Here is a 15,375-nt window from a genome sequence, read left to right on the forward strand (position 1 = left end):
GGCTGGCCTGGAATTAGGGATTAAAAATATTGTGAAAGGTAAATGGAGGAGGTGATTAAGCTCATTAATGCACGAGCAGAAGTGAAGAAATTCCTCTGTTTGGGGGGATCTGTGATTCAGCTGCTTCACATTTGGTCTCTTGTCATATTTTAGGACTGACAAGCAGCTATAAAGCCCAATGAGGTGAAAGAGAATGTGTTGATTTACTGATGTGTGTGTGTGAGGGACAGAAAGGGTTCTCACAGTCACAGCAACTTGAGCATTCCTCTGTGATTATACCACTGCTTTCCAACTTACATACTTGACTAATGTACTTCATAAATTGGATCCACTCCCTGACTTTGCTGTCCTTTATTCAAAACATACACAGTTATGTACACAAGCAGTCACTATCTTCCCCTCGCACCCTTTTTCATTCTTTCTTTCTCTTTTCTCTCCTCCATCTGCCTTCCTCTTTTGAAGAGGTTTCCTATGCAGAACCAAGTCAAACATCTGGGTCAGCTTATATCTAGTGGAACAAGAGTTGCAGGATATTGTTGGCAGGATATGTGAGCTGGAGCAGTTTACTCTGTGGGAATCCCCAATACACAGACACACATAAGTACAAAGGAGATAAGCATGCTTACACACTTACACACTCATAGTTTGCTGACATCTTTCTTGTTCAACCTTATTCCTAGGTGCAATTCAAGTCAGACATTTTGATGAAGGCTTTTGTAGTGTTTTATCTGTATTACACCACACAATTCTCAGAGTGTGGAAACTGTGTAAAGGTATAATATAAAATGCTCATGTTTGCTAAACATTTAAAATTGAATGAAAACGGTCAAACAGCACATCAGAGAAGTGGAGAAAGGGGCATGTGTTGCATCACCTTCTCTTTAAAAACACTAGTGTTTGGGGGCTGAAGAGACCAGTCGCTACAGTTGTGAAAGAGAAAAAAATCTAATTCTTGCTCAATATTTTAGCTGGTCAACAATTTGCACCTCTTTTTTGAGCCATGTGTTTTTAACAGTCTGGACGGCAGGCGGCCCAGGGTAACACGGTCTTTGTACAACAGAGCAAAGCTGTTGTAATATGCTGAATGTGGTTAGTTTTTGTCATGCTGAATAAACATAACCTTCCTTGGGTGGTAGTAAATGTTGCTCCAATATCTGTATACAGTACGGCCAAAAGTCTTTGTATATTGCCAGAAAAACAGGAAATAGATGCAGAAATCTGTTGAAACATGCAACGCTAATGGAAACACAGTATACAAGACAGAAACAGAATTTGTACACCTATTAGTTTGAAAGTCAATATTTGGTTTTTGACCAGCTTTGTTCTCTGACTCAGTCTGAACCCCTTAGACAAGCTATTTTGCCATTTCTTTAAGTAGTCTTCAGGAATAGTTCTCCAGGCTTCTTGAAGGACTTTCCAAAGATCTTCTTTGTAAGCTAGCTGCCTTTTGTATGGGTCTCTTAAGATGATCCATCACTGCTTCAAAAATGTTCATTTCTGGACTTTGGGGAGGATTATTACTACAAAAGACATGTTTCTACTGATTTTCAGTGCAGTTTCATTTTGCAAAATGTCCTTATTTTTTATATAGATGGATCAAGTGAAGGGCCAAATGGTCCTGATTTGGGATTAAGATTTTTTTTCACCCCTGTTTCTTCAGAACATCACAAAACCACATGCAGTTCATCTTCTGTTAATTCTTTATTAAGCCTGCCACACATTTTTGGGACATACCGTACACTGTTGCTGAGATATGCAAAGTTTTTGACAAATAGCTCTTTGGGAATTATCTTTTTGGTGCAAAAATACAATTTTATCTTAATCTAAGGATTGAACTAAATAAATGAGAACAACATATGTGTCTACAACAGACCTTAAGTACCAAATTTCCTAAATATACTATTTAAAAATAGCTTTTTGCTAAGTTGTTTGTTTTGTTTCAACTTAGTCTCAGTGGAAATAGTTCAATTGGGAATGGTTGTCTACACAACCAATACATAGTAGTCTAATGGCCAGGTCTATAAGCTGGACTAAAAATGAGTAAATAGAAAAAAAAGAGCAAATGAATAAATAAAAACTATGAAAGATCTACAGAAAGTCTGGGGAACTGTTGTTCAAGACTGTTTGAAAAGGTACTATGAATGTCTGGCTCATTGGAAGCAAAATATTAAGAAATCAGGGTTGGTTCAAGACTTTTGTGTGGTAGATTATTTTACAGACATGTAAGTTATTTGTGGTATCTACACTAATGCTGGCTTGAACTGTGGCTGATGACAAGTCAAAGAAAAATAGGGTCTAAATAACTGCATTTTACACAATGTACCCAATACTTTAGAAACTGTACGTAAAACCAAATAGACACCAAGTACTTGTTGATTAAATGTCATGTTTAATATTTTGAAGAATTGTTTAATTCCAAAAGATTCCAAAATAGGTGCAAGATCTCCTATTTTTCAACACTGAAAACACAGAATAATATGATCTATAACTTCATATACATTCATAAATTATTTGTGTGCAAGAAAAGCTCAAATATCATTTTCTGCAAAACTGTATTTCCTTCCAGTGCCGTCTTAAACTCCACAAACTCTCAAAATTGCTGAATGTGAGTTAAAAAATGTGTAAATATACCACATTGTTTATGTAAAGTCACTAACTGCATTGAGAGCAGTGCAACTTGACCTGGATTAGTTGTGGTATGAAAACACTACTCCAGCTGAATTCCCAATGTTTTCTGAACCCACAAACTACAGCAAATTTTCTACAATGTGTGTTTGTAGTGTTTAAAAGTTGCATAAGACAAAAAAAAAAAAAAAAAAAAAAACTTTAACTCTTGCCCCTCCTTCTCCTCTCTTCTCTTCTATCCATTTTCTGCCTCTTGCACAGATTCAATCTTTCTTCTCCGCTGATTCGCCTTTTGCCTTGTCATCTGTTTTATACTCCAGGAAAAAGTCGTTGCAGGCGACTGTGAGGGCTCCCATCAGAATGATGAACTCAGTAAAGTCCACCTCCCCGTCGTTGTTTGCGTCCAGGTCGTTCATCACCTTCTCAACGGCTTCATTATCTTTGGAGCCGCTCTGTCAGTGGGGAATAAAGACATTGTTAAGAATGCATGCTGTAATTTCTGTGTGGGCATTCAAAGCTGCACAGGCTTGTTTGGACTTGCATGTGTGTGTGTCTAAGAGCATACCAGCATGTTTGCAAACTGCATTTGTCTGTTAATGTGCAACCATGTATTTGCCTCTTGACACACTCTGCTCTTACCCCCAGGTAACTCCCGAGCTCCTCTAGTAGCAGCTCCTTCAGTTCACCCCTGCTCAGAGTATATTTGTCGCCTTCCTTCCCCGAATACTTGTGGAAGGTCTTTATGAGCATCTGCATGGCACTCTCCAAGTTGGAAGTGGGCTCCTTGGACATGCTGGAAAGGGGATTGAATCAAAAGGTTAGATTGGAACAAAATGCCCGCTCCAGCCCCAGCTGCATGTGTGGTCACATAGCAATCAAGGCTGAAGCCACCTCCAAGATAAAGTGACAGCTGGAAATTTAGATTGATGGTTGAAAGGAAAGGAGAGAAGAGAGGGTTTCTACTGAGCAGGTTGAATAACTCTGCGTGTAGCTCAGAGGCTGTTGCTGACCTAAATTCAGGCAGAGTGGTCACTATTCCTTTCTAGGTTTAACATTTCAGAGGTTTGGATGGAAAGATGGAGGATAGCTTTGGCAAAAGCTTCTGGAACAATCTTACACACATTGTGTCCGGCATCTTGAAGCGTCTTGTGCTGGACTCGTGGAGAGACTGTGCACACACAGATACAGATAAGTCACTGTCAATCATCCAACATTTGAGTGTGAACACCATTTCATTGTGTAGAAACAATGCACACACTATTGTTTTTTACTTCCTCAGGCTATCGCACTTGGATGCAAAATATTTGTCAAACCTGTAACAATTACTACTGAAAAGTGGCTTTTGGGGCTGAATTTGTTTGTCATTTCAAATTGACACCAGAAGTGAAACGCAACACTCACTTTCAGAAATTAAGGGACCAGTAACCTAAGGTGACCCTAAATGAAAAAAGTTGTGCAAACAATTAAAGGAATACCACACTCTTTTTATTGTAAAAATTAATGTTGAAAGCTACAAAAACAATCTGGAGAGTTTTATTGAAACACATCCATAAAACTGAGGGACACAATCAAAATGCCAGTCTCCCTGTGCATGATTTATTTACCATTACTAATGCAGACGCTACTATGAGTCAGCAGTTATTGAGTGAGATCATGCTGCAGAGCTTTGTAGAGGCAGCAGACAAAAGAGGAGGCCAGAGGACACCAAACTTGGCTAGCTGGAAAATCTATAGGGGTCACATGTCTCAATGACTAACACAATGCTATAGTAACCATGGAGACAAATCCAACCAAAAACACAATAAGTATAATAAAATGCATATCAGTAAAGATGGAGGCATTTTCATATCCTGAAAGAGATGCATTGTATTCACAACTTTGTCATAATTATGTCACTTTTTTGGAGTGAAATCCATTGAAGAATCATTCCAGTCACTTTACAGCTGTTTGAGAGTAATGCCACTTCATTGTCATTAACTAACATTACTTTATTTATGTTTTAATTTCTTGTCATCATCTTCTCAGAGATCACACACATGTGGAAAGTGAACCCTGGAAAATAGAAGGCAAACCCTAACCCATCAAATGATTCACAGTCTAAGTCTACTGCAGAAGACCCACTACCTATCTTGCACCAAAAGCCTGAGTTCCCATTATCTATTGCAGCTGCACAAAACCTTCATCAGATGCAGAGGAGAAAGTCCGGTAAAGCAAGCTGTCCATCCGTCTGTCTTACCTGAGTGTTGATAGAAGGCCTCTCTTTGTCTTTAAAGAGGTGCAGGGGACAGAGCCAAGGCAGAGATGGATGGGGAGAGAGTTTGCCAGTGGCTTAAATATCACCTGCTCCTCTCCCTCCCTCCTCCTCTTCCTCACCCCCAAACCCAATCACCCACTTACTGCTAATGTTTCCCTCCCTCTCTCTGTTGGTGTTTCCCCTCCTCTCCATCACACACATGTAAACTTTTTTTTTAACAGAGTGAGCCACACATTAAAAACAAGTTATTGTCACAGTTTTATTCTATATAAGCCATTACATAGATTAAGCAAAACATGATACAGCTTTACTTATGAAAAATTAGCACAGTGAAGGTTATTGGACATGACAAGAGACTGACATGAGTCCAGCTGCTAAACACACACACTCTCTTGTACTTGGCAGTAAATAAACAGAGAGCCTGCATAGCATTCATGGAATGGTCCCATAATCACAAACATTTTTGACCCTGTGAGCCTTAAAAGTACATCCATATACTTGTATGTGCATTTGTTAAATCCAGTTTGGGATTACTATCTTTTAACTTTATCTACTGCATCTCAGAATGAATTACATGTGTTGTAGGGCAATGGGACTCGACACAACTCTGCTGTGCTAAAAATCCAGCGTATCTTTAATTTTTTAATACAAGTCAAAGCTGTAGATGGGGGTTAACACTATGAAACAACAACAGATCTGTTAAAGAAGATGGTTAAACCTCTATCAGTAAAAACAAAGCTCTCATTGGTCTCTGTGCTATTCCAAATATGGCAAAATAAAGGACTATCTCTGATAAACACTTTCCAGATGATGTTTACTCCAGGTTCTTACATATTCTTACATTGATAATAGGAATGAATCTCATAGTAGTGCAAGTTTAGTCATTTTAACACATCAGTTAAGCAGATTTTGCTTCAACCATCCTATTGCATATTAATACAGCTACCGCAGACCTACAAGGGCTAGGATGATACACTGTTAAACAGGAAGCTGACTGTAGATGGTGCAAGAGACTGAGAGACTTTTTGCATTATTCACAGGAAGTACCAAAAAGTGTTATAAAATGTAAAAAAATTTAACACAAGAAACAGTATTTAACAAAGTCCAAAAAGCCCACAGTCTCCAGTAAGTTTGTTAGTAAGGGCTAATGCAGGAAGCATGGCTTACTGAGAGTGTAAAGACTGAGCAGAGTATGTGGAAATGAGACTATTTACAATGGGAGTGTCACAGTTTGGCAGGCTGATCACATGGACCGTGCTTATTTGTCTTGCCCATTTCGCTGTTGAGCAGTTTGTATGGCCAGGTGCTCTTACAGGTGGTACGTTTTGGTTGTGTGACCAAAATGTCTGCACTCTGCAGGTGAAATTTTGACACATGATAAGCCCTTTTCTTACGGCGGCACAAATAATTGAATGAACAGCATAGAATGTGCAAAAAGAAGCACCTTTTCAAGTGATCTCCATAGTGGTCCAAACAAAAATTAGATTACGCTTTTAAAGTTAAAAATAAAGAGGCCAAGTAGGATTTAAATAAAGGCCATAATAACAGGAACAAAATGGTAATATCTAGATCTACCAAATAAGTTCCAGATAGCATGCAACATGTAAGGCTCAATAATATTGCTTGCTTAACAAAAGCAGAACTTTTGACAGCAAAGTTACCAACTTCACATCCCAACTGAAGCCTGGGATTACTTTCATGCAATTGTTTGTGTCCCAGGGTGTGTTACTCATGAAATGCCTAATCCAGTAGTTTCCCAATGCCTAATGCCCAAGGATCCAATTGCAGGTCAAACAGGGACTTTAAAACCATATGAAGGTGTGACCAACAAACATAAGCCCCAACAGCTGGTGCTGAAACCAACAAACTACAATGATTCATTTTTAAAGGAAACCTCAAAAACAAAAGGCCAGGTTTCTGTTTTGTCGTGTGGCTTTAACAAGAGGCTTTATGGTTTTGGATGCAAAATATATTTAAAAAAGAAAAAGAAAAAAATTCCAACACCTTTTTAGCTTCTTGGTGCTTTATGGTCTTGTTATTTTCTTCCATGTATAATCAGGCAGATTAGGTTGCATGGACTTCTACTCTGACCTGCCTCACCTATATCCCACTCCCATGGGACAATATTGGTCTCCCTGTTTAAGGATAATGGTCGTTTAGGTGTACATTCCATCCTTGTGCTTAAATTATTTAGCCAAGGGTCACGCCTGATCTTTCAGCTCCTAATTCATGGATGAGTTTGAGTGAGAAGGACATACTGTGGGTGCCCAATAAACTATAAAAAAAAAAAAAAAAAAAGGGAGAATGCCCACTTAGTAGACCAAGAAGGCAAGAGCGAGAGGAAGGGACATGAGAGCACACGAATCTATCTAAGCTAAAGCAAAACAGTTTGTTTATTGTCATGCTAAATTTGCCATAGCACCAAGTTAAAGGAATGTAAAAAAACATAAAATTGATGCACTCAGTAAGGAATATATTGACATTTTTAAAGGTTCAGACTAGACTGAGTCTTTTTTGCAACTTTTTTTTAAAGCTGTATTTAAAAGCAGTTCCAGTCTTCTCATCTATATCCTGGCTACTAAACTCTCAAAAGATCAGACTTTTCCTTGAAACCATAATAGTCTTGCAAGATCTTTACAACTGAAGTTTCATCTAGCACCCATGGCCTACGACTGGGCAGAAAGTGTGTGCCATATCTGTCAAAGACACCCAGAGAAAGATGTAATTGCAAAAAGCATGGGAAGAATCTTGTCTGCAGTAGTTTGTTTAGACACTTCAGTCTAGTGTGCAGACAAATAAAAGTTTCCACAGGGATACTGCATGCACATTATAGCGTACAAGTGCATGCTATCATAGTATGTCATCATAATGAGGTAAATGTGCTAAATAGTGGGATGCACATGCTGTACATATGAACATAGTGGTAACTAGCAAGCAATAATTCTACTGTCATGTACATGATCATATGTATAAGGAATAGTATTTTTTCAGAACTGTTTTGTAGTGTTTTAAACTTTTATTGTACTTTAGTATTTAAAATTTGCCTGTTAATAAAAAAAAGAAAAAGTGACTTTCTTACTTATTTTGGCATTAATGTTATGTTTTCTGTAGTATCAAATTGTGTAGTGTCATTTATTTTTTTGTGACAGAATGGATTGTTCCCTATGAAGTGGCCTCCTCTGTCTTCTTCTCCACTTTCTCTTCCACAGCAGCTGGCGGCTTCTCTGCAGCTTCTTCCACCTTTATTGTTTCTTCCACCTTCTCTTCTCCTTTCTCCGTCTTTTCTACCCCTGCTGCGACGATCACCGCCGTTGCTGCTGCTGCTTCCTCCTTTGCTTTCTCGAGCTTTGACTCCCCTTTCGCCTTAACTTCTACCTCTGCCTTTACCTTTTCACCTGCTGTTGCTTCCACCTTCACTTCGGCAGTTGCGGCTGCCTTTGGTTCTTCATTTTCCTTCGGCTTTGCATCCTCCTTTGACTCTGCATTCGCCTCGGGCTTCCCCTCCTCTTTATTGGGGGTGCTTTGTACCACTTGTCCAGATGCATCATTCTTTGCAGGCTCCTCTTTGGCAAGGCTGCGCTGCTCACTGAGCGAGCACGCCAGGTAGCCAACTAGCTTCATGTACTCCTCAAAGCCAACTTTGCCATCCTGATTGGCATCCAGTCCCTGACTCATATTGTCGACTGCCTCCTTGCTGTCTGCATCCTGGGTGGGAGACACACAGACATGAGACAATCAACCACAATGATGAGTAAATCTGCCTGAAATCACCATACATGATAATTACCTAACAGTCTCTAAGGGGCTTGATTTACATTATGTGACTAATAAATGTTACTTTGTCATAATAGATCCATTTTCTCACTCAATCCCACTAGATTACACCATGAATCACTCAATACACATGTAAAACATGTGGGGAGGTTTAGACTGGCCGCAATTCTCACAAGACCAGTATACACTTCTGTGAGAGTCCATTACATAATAAATGTTAGTAACAAGTTAAAAGTTCAATGAAGATTTCCTAACCGAAAGGATGTTGCCGAGCTCGCCTGAGACCAGCTTTTGGAATTCTTTCTTTCCTAGACTTTCCTTTCCCTTGCTCGACTTGAGGTAGACCTTCACCATGGTCTGAATGGCAGCCTCCATGACTCCTCTCTGGGGAAAGAAAAGTCCCATTAGTGGTGTGATTGATACATTGGTTGGCTGATAGCTAGATAGATAGAGAGAAAGAGAGAGAGAGAGAGATAAAACATTGTCCTGATTTCAAGCACACTGTGGGGACATGCAATGGAAAATAAAACAGAGGATCCCCTCTCGTCTCTGTGAGGCCTTTCGTTTCAGGTGTTCAGTCCAACGCTGCAATAAGGGAGGGACAGTGATGTGAGATAAGTGGAGAGGGCGAGAGGGAGTTTGATTGAGAGATGAGATGTGATGCACAATGGAAGTTCTGATCTTTGATAGGTCATCTGATCTAATGAAGCTACCAAGGAGACTGGGATTCAGATTACATGAGGGATTACCTAGTCCCTGTCTGCCCTTCTCTTTCTCTTTCTTCCCATCTCAATTTTGCTATCTTGCCATTGCCCCTCTCTTTTCCTTTACCTTCCACTTTCTCATCCAACTGTTCACTTTGCTATGCTTTTTTCTCTCGAGCCACTTTGCTCACTCACAAGCAAACTTAACAATTAGGCATACTACAGTGGGAATTATCTCCAGCTAGCTCCTACGCATTAAAACATGCACAAATATTTGAGTCTTCCTGACTTTGACAGCAGTGCTATCAAGAATTTAGATCCTGTACAGATACTGTAAACTACAGACATTGCACAATTTGTAACAAGCCAGTAGGTGACATGTTTGCAGGAATTCCATTCATTGCTGTGTGTAGAGATCACTTAGACAGGAATTTACCGGCCAACTCTGAGCAAGTTTGCCCCAAAGCATGGAGATCATACGCTCAAGACAAACACACTGGTCAGCCAGCTTGTTATTCTCATGGTGCAAAGCAAACAACAGGTTACACACTTTCCAACAAGGCACATCCTTGTTGAAAAAAAGTGCTTCGTGTGCAAATGTCTTGATCATGAAAGAGGTAAATTTGGAGACAGCACATTAATATCTCAGTTACTGAAGTGCACGCCACATAGAGCATCATCCATGCAAACAATTTCCTTAAAGCTGTCACCTCAAGCACACACTATATGGCCAATTAGGCTAACCGCCTGTTAGTCTCATTATACCTTGAGTGGCAACTAGCTCTGACAGCAAAGGATCATTAAAATCTAAAATTTCACTCGACCCCTTTTAGATCAAGCAGGTGACCCACTGCTGATTTCAAACCACCACCATGAGTATAGTAGGGCCAAGTGTTTGCATGAAGCGGAAGGAATCCGTTTATTATGAAAAGCAGTTCCTGGATTTTTATGATTATTATTTTTTATACTCTGTTCCAAGCTAATCCTGAGCCCAGTTGGAATTTTAGGGGACTTCTTCCTGAGCAGGTGACACACCCTCTGCAGCCTGAGTACACAAGGGCCTAAACGGCAACACTCTGAAATAAATACTCGCATTTCAACTATTCTTAGACTAACGTTTCTCTGTATTTTCACATTCATTATTTGGAAGGAGACCTGTTGTAAAGTGCCTGGATAGCGTCCCAACACGTGCCTCCGATTTAGACTAATGTATTCTACACTTTGCCCATCCCACGTCAGCGCTTCGTCTGTTCCAATCTTATGCCCGTTATTAGTCCCAAACGCGCCAAAACAACTACGCAAATAATTAAATATACAGGCCTACAACCAAAAAGGTTTCCCGTTTCCCCCCAGAGCCCAAAGGAGACTGAGTGTTGCGTTTCCAAACGGGCGAATATGATACGGTATGTGCGCAGAGTAATGACATACCGCTCGTGTGGCATAAAATATTAAGAGAGGAACAAGTTAGGTTGTGGCTGTAAATTGCTGTGAGCAGACAAGCAGTGACCGTCTTTCATTCTGTTATACAGCGTTTGAAGGTCCACTTCTGATCGTGCACCGCATGTACCACATTGTCCAACTGCAGAGGCTTAAATTCGGACGCATTATTAACACCAACTAAGAAACAGTAAATGAAAGAAGAAAAAGTTGTCTGGGCGCTACCAAAATGACATTGACAAGCCAGGCTGTCACCCTTATGGGCTTCCTTTTTTTTTAAAGTCATACTGTTAGCAAAATTTTGCTTTAAAATAATGTGCTTTTACGCACAACTCGGATCCCCAGCGGGAAACCCTGTCACCTCCAGTCACTTCAATTTTTGAAAAAGTGTCTACAACTGATCGGCAACTTGACAACTATTCTAACTTAAGGTATCAAATAGGCCATCTAGGCTGAAATATGAGAAAGAGAGGAAAAACATACACTTACTGCCATGACCCGCAACTGAAAAACAAACACAGTAACCAACTAATATGATTTAGGCTTTTATGAAAGTGCGACAGATTCCCTAAAACTCCGCAGGACGAAATGTCATTGAATCTGTCCCGCTGACTGACAGCAGCAAAGTTTCATGGGATGGCTTTTGCAGGAGTTGATCGAAACGTGGCAAAAAGTTTGGGCAAATAAACTGCTTTTATGGAGGACAAGTTTAAAATAGAGCAAAAAAATCGCATTCAACTCACCGTTTACCGTCTGCGGGAAAAGAGAAGTGTATAAAAATGTGCGCAAAGGAGGGTTTCTGTCTTCTCCGCCGTTCTACGCTGCCAGAGTACAAAGAACTTGCCAAACTAGTAGGACTGCAGAATCTCTTCCGTGATTTAGCTTTTTTTTCCCTGTCCTTAAAGTTTTCCCCCTCACAAGTCAAAGGGCGTGTACCTGGAAGAGTGCGAGGGAGAAATGGGAATGTGTAAGATCGCGACCCTAATTCGCGTGAAAAGGGAGTGAAAGTATATCAGAAACACTTACAGATCTTTTTTTTTTATTGGAATTATCTTTGGCTCTCGGGCCAGCTGTTTCACGTCATGTGTGATTTGCTCAGTTTCACGCCAGCAAGGCTGGCTTGTGGCTTGGAGCAGCTTCATCTGCTGGGACGAGGAGACAGGGCGGGTGGAATTACCTCATCTGCACAAGATTTAGGACTTTTCAGACGTATTTAATTTCACTTATTAAATGAAAACAAAATAAATAATAATGTGGAAGTGTAGCTTCAAGCCAGAATCTTATACTTTGTTTTAGTGAGGTTATGAATTCAGCACACACACTTGAATGATATGGAAGAGGTCGATAATTGAACCTTTTAGAGTAACATCACCTTTACTCATGAATAGAAGTTTTCCACGTTGTATGTCCTAAAAAAACACTAAAAATGTCAAACTATAACAAGAAAAGTACTCATAATGTAATTCTTTATTGTATGGATAAACACAATATGTTAATAATCTATTTGTATTATATTATTGTGTTATTATCACTGATATATTAAGTTGAGTTGGACCTGGGTTTAAACTACTTTAAGTCCTAACAGGTGGTTTAATTAACTCTTTGACAATGTATTTATGTGGCATACTGATTAAAATTGAGCATACTCAGCAGCATTTTGGGCATTAATCAACACTGAAGTAAATTTACACCACTGTGTGCTACAATGACTTGCTTGTTTTTTGTTTTCTTTTTCTGCATGAAGTTCCACTTGTAAAGTTGACAACAAATACTTTAAATTTTTTGAGAATATTTCAGGAAAGTTGATTTGAGAAGTATGAGGCGAAGTAGTCTTGCCTGATTCTTTTACAAGCTTGTAGTAAAATCTCTCAACAGATTAGATCTAATCGCTGATATTTCATGCTAGCCTCCACAGTTGTTATCTGGAAGAACTCTCAACTACAAACACACAGCTACACCCTCCCTAAATGGGTGACATGCCCATTTTGTGGCTCATTTACCCATCATCGCCTCTCCCACGCGGCTACATGGTGCATTTTGGATACAAAGGTCACATTTACTTATCAGTTAAAAGATCCACAATCTTAAACTCAAGTGAGCAGCACCTTTTCTTCACTTAAAAAAAATGAGCACAGGTCTGTAGGCTATAAAACAGCAGGAGAGCGTGCCTGCACACATAACTCTGTCTAGACATAAGAGTTAATTCAAAGTGACCAAATCAGCAGAAATTACGTGCTGAAGAAACACCATGTTACAAAAACAGCAAGGCCTCCCAAACACAATATGATGTATTTGTGCCATATTTTCTCATTACACAGTCTACTGAGGCCTAAGTGACAGACAGTGAAGAGCAGGCTTTTGCATCATAGCTACTTAATGCTTGGACAGTCAGCTTTGTACAGGTATTATGAAGCCCTATGGAACAAGATATGGGCTGGATGGTGTAGTTGTGGCAGCAGTAATACCTATTGGATTACAAGCACCTAAATCAAGGCTGTAATACACTCCTGCTCAAATGTGGGCGACTGGACATCATATAATGTTGTGAATGAATGACAGGAGACTGAGTATTGGTTCATGAGGGTTTAAAACAATGAAACCTTTAATTCAAAGTTCCCATATTCAATAAATGGTTAACTAAGGAGTCACACAGTGGTGGAGTGATAAAATCATTTTTAAAGCTCTTTACAGCCTAAATAAACTGATTTGTTGGGTGTTGCACAGTTGGCTCGAGATGACAGAAGATGGTGAGGTTCTACTGACTGAAGCCTCCCTGTTTACATGCCAGTTTGCCAATCAGCTGCCAGAACTCAGAGAAGGTCAGCTCTCCGTCGTTGTTTTCATCTATTGAGCGCATGAGCTGGTCGATGGCTCCGGGATCGCTTGCATTCTGTGGGTGAACATAGATGAGACACTCATTAATAGGAATCATTTTTAGCTGCAACAACAGCCACTGTGAAAGTCTGTCCTGCCATCTAATGGTTGAATGAAGCAATAAATATACACTCACATACTGAATCTTTATGTTAAAAACTTTTAAAAGCACACAATTAATCTGCGTCTTTACATTTTATGCTTACAAGTGTTGGAAAATCTGGGAAATTGACCCTAAAACATAATCACTTACAATGGCCTTTATAGAAATAACTGAACACTACAGCATTACATTTTTTTAAAGGTGCATTATTCATAAAACACAAGTGCCTATTATACTGCCATAAACATGCAATACCTAATTACACATCCAGGATTTTAATAAGCATGTCACAAATTTGATCAGTTAATATATACTAAATCTACTATATATCTGCAAAACTAAGCAGTGCCAAAAAAACAAACAAACAAACAAAAAAACAAAAAAAAAAAAAAAAAAGGAAAAAAAAAAAAAGATTTTCCGTGAAGGAAAACACAGCTGGAATGTAACATATAACACATAAACAGGTTGTTAACCCCTCGGTGCTGCTTATTAAAAAGTAGCTCTTTTAATGTTCCTCTGCCTGATCTCAGTGAAATCAACCTAAAACTGCACACATAGAGGCTGAGAACAACTGAGGAGACGCACCTTGACGCAGTTGGGCAGCTGAGAGGTCACCAGGTTGTGGAATTCATCTTTGCTCAGCGTGTTGGAGGATTCATCATTCCCAGCATACACCTTGAACTGGGTGACAATGGTGTTGATGGCTGCCTCCATGACGGTTTTTGCTGTAGATGAATAGAAAATATATAAATAATTCGATAAAAAAAATACATACATACATTAACAAACATCTTCTTAGAAAAAAGAAAATAGCCAAAACAAAGCTGAATATGCCTTTATGTTAAGCTGGATTTAGGATAAAAAAAAACTAACCTGCTGTCTTACCTGATGTGTCTAGATACAGTGTAGTGAGTTGCAGATGATGCTAAGACCCTCTTCTCTGACCATCACCTCTCTAAATATATGTGCTTTATCTCCATCACTGCTGCACACATCAGCGGAAAACACATAACCTTCCCTCATCCTTGCCCCATCCTGCAGGGTGCCCTCATCACTGCTTCATTTCCACAACTCAGGCAACATAATAAACAATAACAACAAAAACTGCACACACACACACACATGTGGAAACCAGGAAACTGTCAAGCTGACCTACAAAGGACAAGTCTGTAGTGATGATTGTACAAAACCCATTTCAGTCTGTTTGCAGAGCAAGGGATTCAGTAGTGATTAGTTTATACAAAAACATGACTTAAATAATGACATTGAGGACAAATGCACCCTGGCTCATGTGTACAGTCCTGCAACTGTATCTAGCGTGTATGGAATACTATTAAACAACAATGAAGGATGATTATTAGAATTGGAAATTTCCTGTAACCTTTTGACATTTTTGATTAGGGTCATACCTTAGAAGTCAAAGACAAGGGCCTCTCTGAAAGAAAAACTAAAACGCATGTCTACTGAAATGCTTCTTTGCTGACAGAATTTGTTGTAGAATTCAAAGAATGACAGGCTCTCTCTGCAGTTTCATAATGACTGACTTGTTCTCGTTCATCAGCATATCTAGTCAATGACTGTTCGGCTGTCGTGTTAGCACAAGC

The 15,375-nt window shown here is 39.5% G+C and overlaps 3 protein-coding genes across 6 annotated transcripts; all 3 read right to left on the minus strand.

The window, feature by feature from the left end:
• Positions 1-1,715: 1,715 nt before the first annotated feature.
• s100s (S100 calcium binding protein S) lies at positions 1,716-4,910 on the minus strand. Of its 3 annotated transcripts, XM_042011278.1 has the most exons (4): positions 4,862-4,910; positions 3,747-3,793; positions 3,265-3,418; positions 1,716-3,077 (listed from the first exon to the last, which is right to left on the minus strand). In XM_042011278.1, the coding sequence occupies exons 2-4, from the start codon at positions 3,758-3,760 to the stop codon at positions 2,889-2,891; spliced, it is 357 nt and encodes a 118-aa protein (XP_041867212.1). In that variant the 5' UTR covers positions 3,761-3,793; positions 4,862-4,910; the 3' UTR covers positions 1,716-2,888. The 3 variants fall into 3 exon arrangements, with proteins under 3 accessions (XP_041867212.1, XP_041867211.1, XP_041867213.1); XM_042011277.1 differs by lacking the exon at positions 4,862-4,910 and having other exon boundaries at positions 3,747-3,843; XM_042011279.1 differs by lacking the exon at positions 4,862-4,910 and having other exon boundaries at positions 3,636-3,750.
• A 214-nt stretch (positions 4,911-5,124) lies between these two features.
• Positions 5,125-11,715, minus strand: s100u (S100 calcium binding protein U). Its single transcript, XM_042012351.1, has 3 exons — positions 11,538-11,715; positions 8,909-9,037; positions 5,125-8,584 (listed from the first exon to the last, which is right to left on the minus strand). The coding sequence occupies exons 2-3, from the start codon at positions 9,026-9,028 to the stop codon at positions 8,042-8,044; spliced, it is 663 nt and encodes a 220-aa protein (XP_041868285.1). The 5' UTR covers positions 9,029-9,037; positions 11,538-11,715; the 3' UTR covers positions 5,125-8,041.
• Positions 11,716-13,364: 1,649 nt separating this feature from the next.
• On the minus strand, positions 13,365-14,792 carry s100a11 (S100 calcium binding protein A11). Of its 2 annotated transcripts, none has more exons than XM_042012501.1 (3): positions 14,657-14,792; positions 14,357-14,496; positions 13,365-13,684 (listed from the first exon to the last, which is right to left on the minus strand). In XM_042012501.1, the coding sequence occupies exons 2-3, from the start codon at positions 14,483-14,485 to the stop codon at positions 13,550-13,552; spliced, it is 264 nt and encodes an 87-aa protein (XP_041868435.1). In that variant the 5' UTR covers positions 14,486-14,496; positions 14,657-14,792; the 3' UTR covers positions 13,365-13,549. The 2 variants fall into 2 exon arrangements, with proteins under 2 accessions (XP_041868435.1, XP_041868436.1); XM_042012502.1 differs by having other exon boundaries at positions 14,645-14,718.
• Positions 14,793-15,375: the final 583 nt, after the last annotated feature.

The sequence above is a fragment of the Melanotaenia boesemani genome, chromosome 17 (assembly GCF_017639745.1).
Source record: "Melanotaenia boesemani isolate fMelBoe1 chromosome 17, fMelBoe1.pri, whole genome shotgun sequence".
NCBI lineage: Eukaryota > Metazoa > Chordata > Actinopteri > Atheriniformes > Melanotaeniidae > Melanotaenia > Melanotaenia boesemani.